This window comes from Lissotriton vulgaris, chromosome 2_1, assembly GCF_964263255.1.
Source record: "Lissotriton vulgaris chromosome 2_1, aLisVul1.2, whole genome shotgun sequence".
Taxonomy (NCBI): Eukaryota; Metazoa; Chordata; class Amphibia; order Caudata; family Salamandridae; genus Lissotriton; species Lissotriton vulgaris.
The window spans coordinates 754,180,711-754,197,582 of NC_141687.1; the positions used below are offsets into that span (position 1 = coordinate 754,180,711).

The following is a 16,872-nucleotide window of genomic DNA, read 5'->3' on the forward strand; positions in this document are numbered from 1 at the left end:
CTAAACATTATCTTGGGATCCTCTTTGGAACCATTTGTCTGATCTGCATCAAATTCAGGAATCTTGTAAATGTTCTCAAATACATTTACATTTTCAAGTACAGTGCAGCATGGTCAAAGAGGGTAAAAGTTATTAATGATAAAAAACAGAATTTCCTCTGGGGTGAGCTATCAACCTTAATGGCAGCAGTAAGTATGTATTCCAAAGTGTATCGCCATTATTTTCAACATTTACAACGAAAATTCCGTCGATGCAAATAGACAGTTTTACAGCACGTATGTTGTGTAAAAGAGCAAACTGTTATTAAATAGGAACACTTTTGCGAAGAATGCGAAATTAACCATTTGGAAGGTAAACGAAAAATATGCCTTTCAAAAAAATATGTGTTTCAAAACAGAAACTTTGATGGGGTGATTCACATTCACATGAAATTTCCATTTTCTTTTATTCAGTGTGTTGACAGCTCTGACATTCGGAATCCCTGCAGCATGAATCCACTGAGAGAGCCCTTTGCCAAGAAGGAATGTGGCATCTTGTTCAGTGAAGTGTTTGAAGCGTGCCACCCAGTGGTGAGTACTGACAATGATTATTTTTGGAGCACTGCATTAGCCAACAGAGATGCAAAGAGAAGGTTTGTTGTTTGATAAAAATTATTTGGTTCATATGGAACGGCTGGTAAACAACAAGTGTAGTAAAATACTGGCGATATTGTCAATGTGTGAGGTATAAGTGTGCTGTGAACCAAAATGTAAGTCCTTCAGTCCATCAGCCTGCTAACCTGTGTACATCATCTTCTCTGCAATGCAACTCTCTCAGTTTTTTTTTTTATCAATTTAGCTGCTGATTTCTTGTTGTATTACTTTACTGATTGCTCAGCTTTTTTGTATGATTTTGTCCTCTTCAATGGTAGACTCTCTAACATCCGTGGGCGATGTTTGCGCTATATAAAACTGCATTAGTAAATAAATAGTTTGTACTGCCACACTTTTATAAACATGGATTTTAGAGCCGAAGTAATAAAGTAGAAAGATAATATTTTTCAATGTCGTGATTAGTATGTGGTCGATTCATCAACCTAAGACTAAGTGAGTGAGAATAGAACAAAGTCTACACTATACTAGTTTTCCTCTCACTTTGGCATGCAAATCTATACCTTTCGCAAATATGCAGGATTAAGTTTGCTTTCCACACCTCTCCATGGCAGATCAAATACTGAAAAGCAATCTGCTACTTTCAGGAAAGGGTGTAAAGTTAACTTTGCATTTTAAAACAAATTTTGTCTGCAACAAAATATTACCCCTTTAAAGGAGCTCTTTTCCCTTGCACTTTAATAATTGCGGTGGTATTCCGTTTCACTTTCCAATCCTGGAAACACACTCCTGATCAGTGGTGGCTGGCTTGAATGAAAAATGGTGGGCACGAAGGAAATGACTCATCATAAATTGGGTGCATCACTTTCGTTTGCTTTCAACGAGTAGGAAAAGGAAAGACTTCTTTGCTGCTCTTGGATCGAAAGTACGACCAATACTGGAGCTGCTCGCGTGCTGTGAAAGCAGCTCCAGAATTGGTGGGAGCAGGCTCACCCAGCACTCAGCACTCATTTTGAGGCTGGGGGCCTGTGCCTGCAATCCACAGGCTGTTTCACAGCCATTGAATTGCTGAGTCTACAGTGCACATGTTGCGCTGGCCGTGCGCAAAACGACCTGCCAGTCTGCCAAGCGCACTGTAAACCAGTGCTGTCATCCTGCAATTGCAAGATTCAGCCCTGCCCCCATCCTTGCACCTAGGCTCATGGTGGCCCTGGGAAGGGAGCGTAGGTAGGGGGCCCCGGAAGAGGGTGTCCGGGCGGGACGGAGCGTGGAGGCCGGTGAAGAGGGGGGGTCAGGGTGTTTGGAAGTGGAAACAGAGCAGGAGGCCCCCAAATCCCTGCCAGGGGCCACCACGCAAATATGCATCCATCCTCAGAGGATTATTATATTAAGGATATATATTGACGTGGTGGGCCCTGGGGGTTGGTGGCCCTGTGCAGGTGCACAGCTTGCACATGCCTAAGGCCGCCCCTGCTCACACTGTACACAGCGTGAGCCTGTGCGGTGGCAAATAAATAAAATGCCATTATCAGTGTTTGCCTGCTGCACTTGCAGCGGCGGAACGACGCCCCTGCTACTGATTGTTCCACAGCTTGAAACGCCACTAAAAGATTTTGAAACTACATTATTATGAGTTTGTTTCAGCAGTTGAAGTGCTTAAAAAAGTATGTTCACTACGATCCTGAGATCTAAGGCGGGAGGTTAGTCCAGACACAGGGCTAACAAGAGCAAAATATTCAATGTAAGAAATTGGATTAAGAACTGGGGTGTGTAACTTCCCACCTAAAAGGAATAATCACAACCCTTTCCAGGATGAACCATTAAAGTCACTATATTAACCGCAGCTCAGCCCCCTTAAAGCTATGGCACAGAGGAGATATTCTTCACTTAGAGCAATGTGTAACGTATTTATGCCATACCAAAACAGCAATAAAGAAGTCAAAACATTTAAAATCCTGAACTGAATTTTGAAGAAGCAGAGTAACATGTAATAACTAAAATGAAACAAAAAAATAAAATCCAAAAAGGACAACTAGAGATCTGAAAATGTAAAGTTGTAGGTACAAATAGCAGCAAAAAGCACTAAGTGCCAATGCAGGTCAGTTGGTTGCAGTAGAGATGGATACAAGCATGATTTGAGGCCAACCGGGATGGAATATGGGTAGCAGAAAAAGGAAGCAGGACTGACCCGGCCGAAGATCTCCCCTCGGGGCTGAGTCTCAAAAATGGAAGCCAAAAATCTCCGGAGAGTCAAGACAGCAGGCTGCAGCCCAAGAGGGCTCATGAGGTCTGATAGCTTTTGGACGTGGTCTCAATGAAGCTGTTGGTTTTGACCCAAAAAGTTCAGAGCAGGAGAAATTCAAATTTCAGACGCAGGGAAGTTCTGGGCAGTTGGATACTTAGGTTGCCTACATGCGGTCAAGATTCCTACATTGGCACTTAGTTTCCTTTTTTTGAGCGCAAAATCCTCCAGCAAGGCAAGGGTGTGATCTGTATCCAAAGAGGGATCTACAAAGCCAGATACCATCTCCACTAGGTTCCACTGAATCGTATTTGCAGCTGCGGAAAAGCTCAAAGTGAGAGAAACTTGATTCTTCAGCCCAGCCACAACTTCCCTTGGACGGATCTTCTTAACAATATTGGCCCAGTCCTCTGGAGGTCTTAATGTTGTAAAAGCTTTTAAGTCCCAGGTTTTCAGAAGTGGTAGGAGATGTCAGCCAGACACAACCAAGGGTTCACGGACTGCAGCAGCAACGCTTTGGGGTCAGGTGCTCACACCAGCAGAGGCCATTAGCAGGGTCCAGGTCAGGTCCAGTTAGAACTGGTCAGCTGGAAATCTTTAGATTTGACTGTTATATGGTTTCCACTAGACATTGTTTGTAGGACTGTGTATTAGGACAGCAAGGCTTCAGAATGCAGGGACTGAGTCCATCTTCACCATCAGAAACTGTAAGCCAAATACCAAGCTAGCTCTCACTGTGCCTTACCTGATTCTAATCAACCAGGGTAACAGATGGTTTTGGCAACCTCGAACATGACCATCTGTCCCCCAAGGGAATTGGGTAAACAGATCTTACCCCTTTCATTGTTTACTCATGCATGACCTTGGTAAAACACAAGAAGAATACAAATAGAGATTTCAATAAATGTATTGAATTGAGCGAAATCGTGACTAGATAGAATGAGCTGCAATTATTATTAGACAGATGAAACAAAGCAAGGTTACCAGCATTATGAACATAGTGAAAAGAATGAACAGTCCAACCATGTCAGTTAAATTTCAATATAACCCTACCTACCTCTACCCCTACTCTGAGAACATAATGGGTACACCCTCTGCCCATGACTTTGAATTGTCTGAGACACTATACCTGGATGACTCGGTCTGAAATTAGATTGGCAAGCCCTTTCTGCAGTGTCAGCTTTGTTAGAGCTGCAGGTCGAACACAACAGCCATCCCTGTAACATAATGGCTTGTTGAGCCCCAGAAGCTTAAATACGATTTCAGGCTCCTGACCCTTGCTGTATACCTCCTTGTTCTAGGTAGAAGAGTGAGCAGATTCAGACCTTCAGGGCTCCTCTCAGGTGACAGTCAGCAGGCCCAATCCTCTTCTGTTCTTCCTCAGATCCAGTAGTGTTTTGAGGAGGGTACCTGCTGTGAGTGGTAGTGACTCATGCGCTCTCTCTAACCAATGAGGTAAAGGCTTCCATGGGTAACCTTAACCACTTCTTCAGCATTTCTTGCCTGCCTTACTGCAAACAATGGTAGGCCTGAAGCCATGTTTGCACTCCTACTGTAGTGGATGTAGAAGCTGCACTCCACTAGCCGCATTTTACTTCCAGTCCCTGGGTACACTTTTTACCATATACCTGGGACTTACAGGCAAGTTCAGTACACCAATTAGGAGTATGCCAATTGCACCATATGGAAAGGAGGAGCAAAGGTACTTTACTTCTGGTTAGCAGGTGTAAAGTGCACAGAGTTCTAATGCCAGCAAAACAGATAGCTCAAAATCTGTGAGAACAGCATGCAAAAGATGGTATTTCCTACATTCTTCAATAATTTTTGGGGCCTTTCACCTTCCATCTAATAAAATGTATAGGGACATTCTTTTAATACAAAATGAATGCAAGTTGAAATAATTAGTGGAATAAGCTGACTTTTTAGTTGTGAAAGCTCATGTGGTTAATGAGATCACTACAGATGTCTGTGTCTGTAACCAAACTGTAATAAACTGAAGCCTGGCTGGTGCAGAGCAGAATAGTGATGTGCATTTATAGTGCTCGAGGTCTCAGCCTGCTACAGAAAGCACTATGAATTCATTATTTTGAAATTGTATACGTATAAGATAGACTGATGCAAAATGTGCAGAGAGATTTGGGGGCTGATTTAGAACTTGGTGGGCAATGTACTCCTCCAGAAATGTGCCAGGATACCCTGTTCACCAAATCAACAGTTCACCCGCTCTATTTTGAGTGTGGTAGACCGTAATGTTTCTGATTGTGGTGCCCCCTTCTGACTCCTCCATTAGAACTCCTACACAGACGGTTCTATGGAGTTGGATCAATCAATGTAAGTGTATCAGACTATCCTCCCTTTCTAAAATGGAAGGTCTGGAGCACTTTTTGTTTTCAGTTCGGGTATGCTCAGGTGTGGCTGGCACAGGTAAGAGCGGTGGGGCTGGGCAGGGTAGGGGCGGGTTGAAGTCAACAGATGATGGAATAGGTAAAATTAAATTAAAAATAAATACAACCACTTACATTGTGTTCACTGCATCGCCGATGTGGCGATCACAAGGTAAGTGGCTTTTAACATTTTTTTTATTTAATTTTACCTATCCCGTCATCTGTCGACTCCCCCCCACTGCTCTTACCTGTGTCGGCTGTGCCTGGGAATGCTAGGGATAGCCTAGCAATCTCGAACAGAAAAATAAAAATTCACCCACACCTTGGAAAAAACTCCCTGCAAGTCAGTTTCAGTGTTTTTATTTATTTTTCAAAAAGAAACTCCCTGATGTATAGCTGGTTTATGTGTGGTTGGGTGTAATGTTGAGTGTGTCTTTATCTTTATAGTTTGGTGACATACTCAAGGTTCCTTTATGATATAGCAATATTATAAAAGAGGCTTCAGCAGGTGGCAGCCAGAGAAGGTGTTGGTGACTGGTGGTGTCTTTTGGGCTCTTTATGTGTACTTCTTGTAAATAAACAAAGCTCATATGGTTCGCAACATCTGTGCCTTCATCACTACAATTTGGAGATGAGTGGCTGTGAAGAACCTTGCACGAAGGCAAGAAGATTGTGTGGTCTGCTTTTTCCCAGAGCCTAGGAGACCATTTGCTAATGGTGGAAGAGACTTCAACTTTGCGTTGTTTAATTTAGACAAGCAGTTCACGGAATTCCAGAGGAATTAGCCCATTAACTTTACTGTTTTATACGCTGCAACACTTTAAGACAATTAGCACTTCACTTTGAGGCATTTCCAGTTATTTTTCATTCCACCCACCCAACCCATAGAGCTCTTACCTCCATGCGTGGATGCATCTCTGTGCTCGAGCGTGTCAGATGGAGAGTGTCTATCGGCTTGAGCGCCTTTCTCTCCTCAAGCGGGTTTCTCTTTGAGCGCGCCTCCCTCCCTGCTTGAGCATTACTCCCAGCTGGAGGAGTGTATCTTTCTATGTCAGGCAGAGCGAGTCTCATCATTAGTAACAATTGTTTGATGAACTTACCTGACTCGAGAGCCTGTGAGTTGGCTTTTGCGTTTCTCTTCGTGCGGTCTTGGTTTCAAGCATAACGAGAAGATGTCAGGAGTGACTGCACATGTGACAGAATGATTCCTATACCACAGTGCCATCTACTGTCAGGTATTGGACCATTGTATCTGTGTTTAACAGCGACTGGCACACTAACAAGCCAGAAGTGTCAATCTGGGATATCATAACAGCAATAAGGCATGCTTTCTTCTATACTATCAATTTAGCGAGTATCAATCTCAATCTGGAATAGTATAACAGCGATTGGCACAGTTTATGGCTAGAAGTGTCAGTTTGGCCACAACGATTGGCATGCTCTTGGATTGCAGTGCTGACAGCAATTAACATACTATTTGGGCCAATTCATTTGTTTTTATATGTACAATTAGAAAATGTACAACAGGATATACCCTGGCACTCATAATATTTAAGACTAAAATATATGACACTGTTTAGTCAAGACTAATGAGGCCAAAGGCTAAACACAAGAGATTTACTTCTTAAAACATTCATTGATTTATTCAGTGACTTATCATAGTCCTCCATGAAAGCTGTGTTTAACTATAAATATGGCTCCACATTGGTTTGTTCGCCATTAACTGTTTTCGTGTTCTTTTACTAGGACTGGATCACTATTTCATGATCTTAGAGACTTTCTCATGTAATCATATTTGTTAGAAATGGGATTTCTGGTTGGCTAAGGCTTGCGCCAAAGCCAGGCAGAAACCACCACTCTAGTCAGGGCAAGGGAGTTACACGCGGAAGATAACCCCTGCTCACCCCCTTGATAGCTTGGCACGAGCAGTCAGGCTTATCCCAGAGGCAATGTGTTGAGCGTTTGCGCAACACACACAAACACAGCAGCAACACACTAGGCACTCTACAAAAGAAACTTCACACAAGGTTATGTAAAAAAATTGCCTTTGTATTAGCATAAACACATTAGAAACCTAATCACACATTTACATTGAGCCACTGGCAGAAGTAATATTCACAGGAGATTATATACAGGACCGGGCCAATCGGGCCACGGTCAGAGCCATCAAAATGCAGGTAAGTAAATGCAAAACACAGCCAGTAACTACTGGTACCCTAATGACCTAACCATTATCATATCAGCATTAGACACCATCCTGAAGTATCATAACATGACATAAGGCAATAAATCACATTAGGCCCAAACCTCATTAGCATAAACACATTATGCACTAGGCCTTACCAGCATGAACACAGTATACCTAAACATCGGAAACATCAACACATTATGTCATCTACATCACAAGCATAAGTCACATAAGGCATAACTCACGGTGCATAAATCACATTTGGCACCTAATACATATCAGGCAGGAACTCAGCAGTCCACTACAGTAACACCACTACCAGGTGCATACATCACCTGAGGGCCTTGCGCCCTTTCACCATCCTACCTATGACCCCAGGCCAACTGGCCTTTTCTTTTCAGAGGACTCAATTGCCCAATGTCCAGCAAAGTCAGGGCTTGTACCTGCCAATGCAGACCCCCTCACAAAGTGTGCTATTGTGCAGACCTAAACGGTGCAGCTGATGCTAATTGCTGTGCAGCTGTGATCATCACTGGCACTCACTGTGCCCTCCTGTTCCACTCAGGGACTCTATCACAAGAAATGTAGCCAAATGGGCACAGGCTCCTCTGGAGACTCTCCACGTAGTTTGCACCCACGGTGCATTCGATGCCCCCACTGGGGCCTGCAGAACAAATTATGCCCATGTGTGCAGTTGCCCGCTACAGCGGCACAACTGATGTACAAACGGGGCCCAGGTTCTTCCGAGGCCCTGCGCTGGAGCTCTGAAAACAAAGTGGCCCCCCAACATTGAGCGGCATGCAACAGCAGGACCGCTCAGGCACTAACACCATGGCCTGAAATTCACCAACTTACTGGGGCCCTCGGGGCCTATAACTAAATAAAATTGCCTCCTCATTGGAGTGGCCCGCTGCCAGGCGGGCCGCTCATGAAATGGCCACTGTACACTGTGCCTCGATCGGCACACACAACAGAGAAGCCCCTACTCACTGGGCTCTGGCGCAGGACTCCTCCGGTCGCCGGTGATCTCCTTGGGCCTGCCTCCCCTTCTGACAGGTGGGGGTGGCTTGGAAGGTAGCGGAGGGAGCCTGCGAGGCTCCGTAGGCTCTTGCTCCTTCCCCTTTGGCTCCAGACTTCGCCTCACTTTACCCGGGCCCCCTCCTGGGACCCGGGACTTCTCCTCACTTCGCAAAGTGCGGGGTGGGCCCCGCCGTCCTACAAAGCTTCACGGCGGGGTGGGCACCAGCCAAGCAAGCAACGATGCGGGGTAGGCTCCCGTTTAAAGTATAATAAATAAAAAACAGGCAACATCACGGGCAAATCCCTACGTCGGGATTCCCTTTCCAAACCCCTTGCAGCAGCACGCTGCAGACGCCAGCTCCTCTCTCCTGGGGATTAAAAATTAGAGCGCTGACGAGGTGCTTGAAGCGCCAGCAAAAGTCTCCCAAAGTCCTGGAAAGTGAAAGGGAAAAGCGCTCCTAGGGCGCAAGGACCCTCCAGGGTCCAGGGGGCATAGCTGGAGCCAGGGAGGCCAGCACACAGGGCCCTCCAGCAGGAAGGTAAGCCCCCTTTGTGGTTCCTTCTGAGCCCCAGCAGCAGCTATCCCCTCCCCTCCCCCCCCAGGCAGGAACAACACACCAGAACAAGGACTGAACAATTTTGTGGGGTAACAGCCCCTATACTTATACCACAAAATCTCCTTGTCTGAGCCAGCACAGGGCTTGGGAAACCAGCAGAAACTGGTTCAGGGGGGAATTGGGGCCCTCTGTTGACAGGGCTCCTCTTCTCTATTGTTAGGTGGAGGCTCGTCATCAGACACACCACAGGGGGGCGGAGCCAGCATTCATTAGGGCAGGCACCATCCTAATTAGGGACCAGTGACTTCTCCTCCAACTACTCAAAATGTAGATGTCCCATTCAGCCTAGCGCTGACTCACGCTGCCCCTCCTGGAGCCACACACACCTCACCAGCACCTTGTCAGTCAAAAGCCAGAGCTTGCAATTCACATCAGGCAGGCAGACACATAGCATACAGAAATGCCAACTTCTAAAAGTAGCATTTCCCCAATAGTCATAATAAACCTGTGCACACCATTGCGCAGCATTTATTCTCACAATTTCATACTTAGCAAACTCAACCACTCTGCTCCTCCCATACCATGAATTACCACTGACACACACTGATCAGGGTATCCCCAATGCATTCTAATGGGAGGGCAGGCCAATATCGCCAATGCAACACAGAGAGCGCACACACTTTACACTGGACTCAGTGCTAAAGTGCCCAGAGGCCTAAAACCACCAACACCATGTCAGAAAAAAGGCTATGAGCAAGGCAAACAGTTTAGCGATGACCCTGCAAAAAGGGCCAACAATATCTCTGAGCCTTAAGTGTTTTCAGTCCTGACAAATATTGCAAAAAAGGCTCTTAGCTAATTTTGGATACTTACACAATAAATCAATAAATGTTTTGATAAGTAAATCTCTTGTGTTTCCTGTGTTTAAGACAACTTTAGCCTCATTAGTCTTGACTAAGCAGTGTCACATATTTTAATCTTAAATATTAAGAGTGCCGGGGTATACCCTGTTGTATATTAACTTCACAGGTCACCTTTGGGTTGCCTGTGTTTTCTGCACCCAAGGTAGTGGGGTGTTCTCTACCCTGAATGGCGCCATCTTACTTTTTGCTTCTTGCATCATTTAACTGTAATCTGTAATTATTTAGGTGTTGAAGGTCAGAATATTTGTGATCATCTACCTGATTTTAATCATAGTGAAGAAGTAGAATTGGATAAATACCAGTGTGCTTTTAAACAGTTGAAAACAAATTTATTTTAAAGGTAAAGTCAACTGCTGGCATCATTTTTTTTACCAAAGTGCAAACTATTTCTGAATTTGTTGATTCGTTTACTACTGCATTGAAAGTTCTGGCCTCTTATTGTGATTTTGAGAACTTTACGTCACACATAATAAGGGATCAGTTAGTAGTAAGACATTATTCTAAGAAAATCCAGCAACGTCTATTGGCATGTAAGAATCCCACGTCCGATGAACCTGTTGTTAGTGCTAAGAGCGTAGAGTCCTCTAGGGAGGATTCCAAATTGTTTGATAGTGAGCTCAGCAGGTAGCTGTGGTCAAGCAAGGCTCCAACATGGTACAATATTTCAATTATCAGTATCATCAAAGGGGTGGGTAATACTAAACATTTATTCTTCAGATGTAGTTCTGCATTTTATGTTTCCAGTTTTAAGAATTGCCATGCTATTTTTCAGGAATGTTGGAAATGTAACAAGCTGGGTCACTTTGGGAATCGGTAAGCCTGGGTGGTGGCATCAGGCTGATTTGGTATAGTAATAAGACCTGGGAGGAAACATCCTGTAGTTTTATAAGAAAGCCACAGTGTTGGGGTACTACTGCCAGTGAAAATGTTCATTGCATTCTTGAGTTCACCAAGGTTTTTTCAAACAAGGTTGGGAAAATCTGAGATTTTGTGCATGTAATTAAAATGAAAGAGGGATATTTCCTTGTTAAGCACACATTATGCAACATCCCTTTTAGTGCTAGAAGTGACTTGGCTAATATTCTTTCTGAAATGCAACAGGATGGTATCACTAAACTGGTAGATGCTACTCTTTGGCTGTTGCCAGTTGTTTTGGTTAAAAGAGATCTTGTGAACTGCACCTATTTATTGATTTGAGGTCTGTGAATTAAGCCATATGGATTAAGAATTTTCCTATTCCTCAGGTTGAAGACCTTTAAAAAAGGTGATGGGGCAGGCCAAATGGTTTACAAAATTAGATGTAAAGGCTGCATACCATCCAGTGGTCTTTGGTAAAGAATCTCGTCACCTAACAACGTTTGTGACTCCTGATGGTACATTCCAATTTTTCAGAAAGCCATTTGGGGTTCAGAAATAAAATATTGCGACCACAAATATCATGGTATATCAATATTGAGTCAATAATATCAAACACAAAAATATAATTATGCTATACTTATAATGTAAATAACAAAACAATTTTTTTAAATATTATACTCCTATGTAAGTTAAACAATGGTAAACAGGAAATATAGTAATATTTAACAGTAATATAGTTATGATGAAATATATTTAAATAATTATTATATATATATATAAATGTAATACTTATTTTAGAAACAAAACTCATGTATATCTATATTTGTATGTCTAGTTAAACATTAATAATTTAAAACTATTATTAACATAATAATTTAAATTCACGTTATAATTTACAATTTTTTTGTTAACTTTACAAATATAAACTATATACAACAAAGATATTCCCTCTGAGACCTTTGATCCATTTGAGGTGGTGCGCTCGCCGGTGGAGAGTGTCGGCAAATAAATCAAACAGCAAAAAGAGTTTGAAGTGCACACTCAGGACTCAGTCAAGCTTGCAATGGGGAATCTTAATCAACAGTTCTCATAGCTCATTTGGACTGCACAGCAGTCTTGATCATGTGATGTGAAAAGCCAAACTCACAGTCAGACTGCCCGCTAGATTACGAGAAAAATCCTGGGCGTGTGGTAGGTGCTGCTGCGATGTTACAGCAGTGTTTATCTAAGGCACATAGGTGTGCCTAAGACATGCAATGACATGAGACCACCGCAGCCTGTTCCTGCCCGTTATGGATGCACAATGGTGCACGTTCCATAGTGTGCAGTAACAGGGGTACATTTGTACAGGGGGCACAACATGTGCCCCCTACATGCACCCCATGAACCAGGAGCAGCAGGGGGCCCTGTAAGGGCCCTGTTTATTTCCTCACAACCACCCTTTTCATGGCAGGACCATTGCCAGGTAAATGAAGGCAGTGAGGAAAGTCATAATATGCTCCGCGGTGAGGCAGCGGCACTGCCAGTCCCTGTGGTGAGTCTGATGACGAGCCCCCACCTACTAGCTGCACCATTGCTACAGGATCATGGTTCCCTGGCGGTTGCAGCATTCCTGTGATGGCTAAACTGCCCGAGTTGTAATGCAGCAGGTGGGTCACCAGTTTGACGGTCCACGGACTGCCACCACAACTAAGGTGGCCCTATGGAGCATAATCAGGCACATATGCAAAAGAAAGATGCTGAGTCTGTTTGGTCCACTGAATGTCTGCAACATTTTGAACTCATCAAAAAAAGAACTGTTTCAGCCCCAGCACTACAACCATATCTAAAAAGGCGCAAGACAGTAATTACTATGGATGCTAGTGCATATGGTCTGGGAGCTAAACCTTTTCAATGAGATGGTGACAGAGAAACAACAATAGGACTTGCTTCCAGAATATTATCTGAAGTGCAATCTAAGTAATCTGTAATTGAAAAAGAAATGTTAACTTGAATGTGGGGTGTGGAAAATTCAAGCAATATGTGTGGGGCAGACATTTTTGCTTGAAAACGGATCACAGTCCAGTAGTGAACATTCTTCAAAGATTCAAAATAAAGAAATCCACTGCTATGTTGTCACGTCTGGCTGAAAAACATTTAGAATTCCTTTTTGAAGCAATTTATAAACCAGCAGGAAAGCATTGTTAAGTTGATTGCTTGTCAAGATTACCAATTGATAATAATTCTGATCAAAGTATTAAGAAGATGTGGAAGAATGCATTATTGCAAAAGTCGAGAGTCAGGTATTTGTGAGTCTGAATGACTGGCACAAGGCTTTAGAGTCTGATAAAATCCTTCAGAAGATCACAGCATATGTTATGAATGGGTGCCCAGAGGGAAGAGCTTTATATAGAGTTTTCAACCTTTCTGGAAGATTGCAAATGAGTTGTCTTTGGGGAGTGGCATTCTAGTTAGAGAAGACAAGTTAATTCCTTCTGGATGTTACATGAATATAATTGTGTAAACTGCACCAGCAGGACATTTGGGCATGACGTAGACTAAAAAGAGAAGAGCAGCCTTGTATTGGTGGCTGTCAATGGATGGTGAGGTGGACAACATGATTTGTAAATGTTCTCAATGTTGTCTGAGTGATAAACATCTTGTTTCTTCAGTTCCGGAACCCAGGGTGTCTTGTAGTCCTAATGAGATATAGAAGAAAGTGCCTGTTGATTTTTTGAGGGCTTTTTTTCTGTTTGCCTGCTCACATGTGAAATTTCATATCGTAATTGACCATTTGTCAAGATGGGTTGAGGTGAAATGTGTAGGAGAGGCAACTACAGACAGTGTGATCACATTTTTTTAAGGAAGTATTTTAGAGAGAATGCACTCCAGCAGAAGTGTTGTCTGATAACAGTTCACTTCGACAGTCATGCAGGTATTTTTCAATAAATATGGAATTAAACCCTCGTGCACACCTATGTTATTGTTCCTAATTTAATGGCAAAGTTGAGAGATTCAATAAGGTTCTAATGAAAAGCGTTAAGAGTGCGTTGAAGTCTCCGAATAATTGTGAGGAAGTAATTAGAGATACCATATGGTCATATTACACCACTCCACCCACGTTCAGTTACGGCACAGATCGCATGTGAAGTGTTATGGGGAAGAAGTGTGATTTCAAGTCTTTTCCATGGATGGTTGTCTGACATCTGAGTTGTGGATCTTGATGTACAAGAGGTTTCTGGAAAAAGCCCAAGAAGCTGGTGATGAAGTGTGAAGACCAAGAGTTGGTGATGAGTTATACCCCATCGAAACACACGTCGACCTTATTGTTTCAGACCCTGTTGAACAATTTCATCCAACATGGTTGTCAAGACTCACACGTTCTATGTGTCCTTCTGACCCAGATTTGTATGATTGTTTGGATTGTGTATGAGTTTGTTAGGTCTAATTCAGTGAGTCTGAGAATTGTGACTTGTTTGTATTATTCATTTCATTTAGTGGTCCAGAGCATATTGTTGCATTTTAATTATATAAGCCTTTAATGCATTGTTTTGTGTACAATTTGGTATAAAAAGAACAATTTTTTTAAAAAAAAAACATGCATCTTGTTTTATAAAAAAAAAGAAAAAATTAATGGATTTTGATACAACTGATTTGAATAATAAACTGTGAAAAATAAAATACAATGTTGATTTGTTCTGATATTGTTTATATACATGTTTACCCATACTAGAATTTGTCTACAAGACAAAAGAAATATAGGTCATGACGGAGCTCTCATTATTTATTATATTGATTTTCGTTTCCCCTCTCCTCCCTGACATTTATTCTCAGTATTAGAGTTATCCAGAATGAAAAAACGTAGGAATATGGTGGTGGTGCGAGCAGGAGACTTGATTGATATTAAAGATCCTTTGTTGTTGACGAAAGAGTTAATTAAATTTAAAGAACCTGTTCAAGTAAAAAGAGAGTGTGGCATTTCTGTTCAGGTTTCTAGTGGCCAGTGGTGGAATGTGTCACTTGCTCTATGGTGGTCCTACAATCCAGTGGTGATGGCAGATTTTTAAGAAGGAGTTCACATGTAAAATATTTACTTAAAATATTGTTGGAATAGTTGTTGTTTTTTGCTCTGATATCTTTTTTGTGTGGGGTGAAATAGATGGTAATAGTTGAAAACAAAAGGGGGGAATATGTTGTATAGTTAGTGTGTGATTGGGCTGGATGTGGTATCTTTATCTTGATATATTGGTGACATACTCAAGGTTCCTTTATGACATAGCAATGTTCTAAAAGGGGTGTGAGCAGGAGACAGCCGGAGAAGGTGGTGGTGACTCGTGGTGTCCTCTAGGCTCTGTATGTGTACTATATGTGTTCAAATAAACCTTCATCACTAGATACCCACTTTAAAAGTTTTGTTTGAAAAAAAAAGACATTTGCTGATCTGTCATCTGAAACATGTTGGCTGCTCAGCAAAATGTTTGTTCCTTCAACGGGGCGGCCCAAGTGATTGCTAAGAGATCTCTGCAGAGCTAGTGGAGATCTCAAAATATGGTGGGCTTTGGTACAACTAGGGTGCCAAAGATAATTAACTCATTCACCCTAATGGGCAGTGGGCTGCCACCATACTCTAAATCAAGCCATTAGAGTTTAAACTAAAACAAGTTGTTTCACAATAAATAGTTTATTAATATGCAGTCGGGCTGTACCTAGTGCAGACCTTCTTTTATAAGTTTTCATTAAAATGGTGCTCTCCAGAACTCAGCTGAAAAAACCCCTACATTACCTCTCAAAAAGAATAAGGGTCTTATTATGAGCCTAGGGGATCCATAGGACCGCCAAACCCGTGGTGACGGCTTGACCACCACAACACTGCGGGACAGCCTGCAGTATTACAACTGCAGTGGTCGGACTGCCAGGAGACCGCCGGAACTGTTGGAATCAAGGACACCGCTGGGCCGGCGGTCTTTCACCAGAAGAAATATGCTGGCAGTACCGCAGCCGGCACCGCTAAACAGTATTCCGAGGTGACATTTCACAGCCCTTTTAAGTGAACCAGCTGTACAAAGGGTGGCACGATGGCAACAAAGGGAGCCCTAACAGTGTCCATTGCCAGATTTAGATCTGTGGGTGCATGTGGGGGGGGCATATGCAGTGCCCCCCTGTATTAAGCCCCCATGTCCTGCACGGTGTGGCATGCATGCCACACCGTGTAGGAGTGTGCTGTGGGAACTTTGGCAGCAGAGGTCTGCATGTGAGGCTCTTCTATGAGCCTCACAGACCATTGCTGTCAGACCACCACATGACTACCCACCAGACCGGGATTAAAGTCCTAATCTGGTGGGCATCAGCACTGCACCACAGCTTTGACTGTCCTACAGCACTGTCCGCTATAGGACCACCAAAGTCGTAAAAAGGCCCTTAATCTTTGTCACACTGAAGCATCAAATGACTGTCTTTCCCTTGGAATCACAGTACATGAGACCTTCTCCCTTCCCTTTCAGTCAGAGGCATCTCAAGGTTGGCATTAACCATTCATAAATAGTTTCTTTTTACTAAAAAGTATGGAAACTGTTTTTGGCAACAAAAAAAAAAGAAGATCAGAGTTAACAATACATACCACCCACCTCGATCACTACTTTTCTGAAGTTTCCACAATTAAAAATGACCAACACAAGTCCTCCCAGCTCTCCACCTCATTTTTTCCTTTCCTTAACCTTGATTTACCTGTTCAAATGAGTAGATCGTTAAACATTAAGAGTGGAATTTCTGGTTGGATTTTCCTTTGACCGGGTGAATTGGGGTGTTAGCCCACCAGGATTTGAATCTATCAATTTCACTGTCTATGAAAAAAGATTCTACTGGAAAATTAATAAAATGAGCTTTCTCCAGATTACCACATACACAGGTTTGCAGATTGCTCTACGCTATTCAGGCACCAGTTTTCAACTCGTGGGCTTTCATTTTATAAATCAGTTCTGCATTCTGGGAGCAGTGTTCCTTGTTTGTTTCTCTTGAAGTAATTGGACACTTGACAGAGGTTAATAATAAAGGAATGTAACTATTACCACAGTGTACTAATTTTCAATTCGCCTCAAATTAGGAGAACCTATTGGGAATCATTCTGTGACAAA

At 42.8% G+C, this 16,872-nt stretch overlaps 1 protein-coding gene across 1 annotated transcript in view; it reads left to right on the forward strand.

Annotated features, from left to right (window-relative positions):
- The window catches only part of OTOG (otogelin), a 1,187,449-nt gene that overhangs the window by 640,830 nt on the left and 529,747 nt on the right, over positions 1 to 16,872 (forward strand). The window contains exon 27 of the mRNA XM_086954148.1: positions 453 to 569. Coding sequence (XP_086810274.1) covers positions 453 to 569 — 117 coding nt within the window. The remainder of the gene's footprint in view (positions 1 to 452; positions 570 to 16,872) is intronic.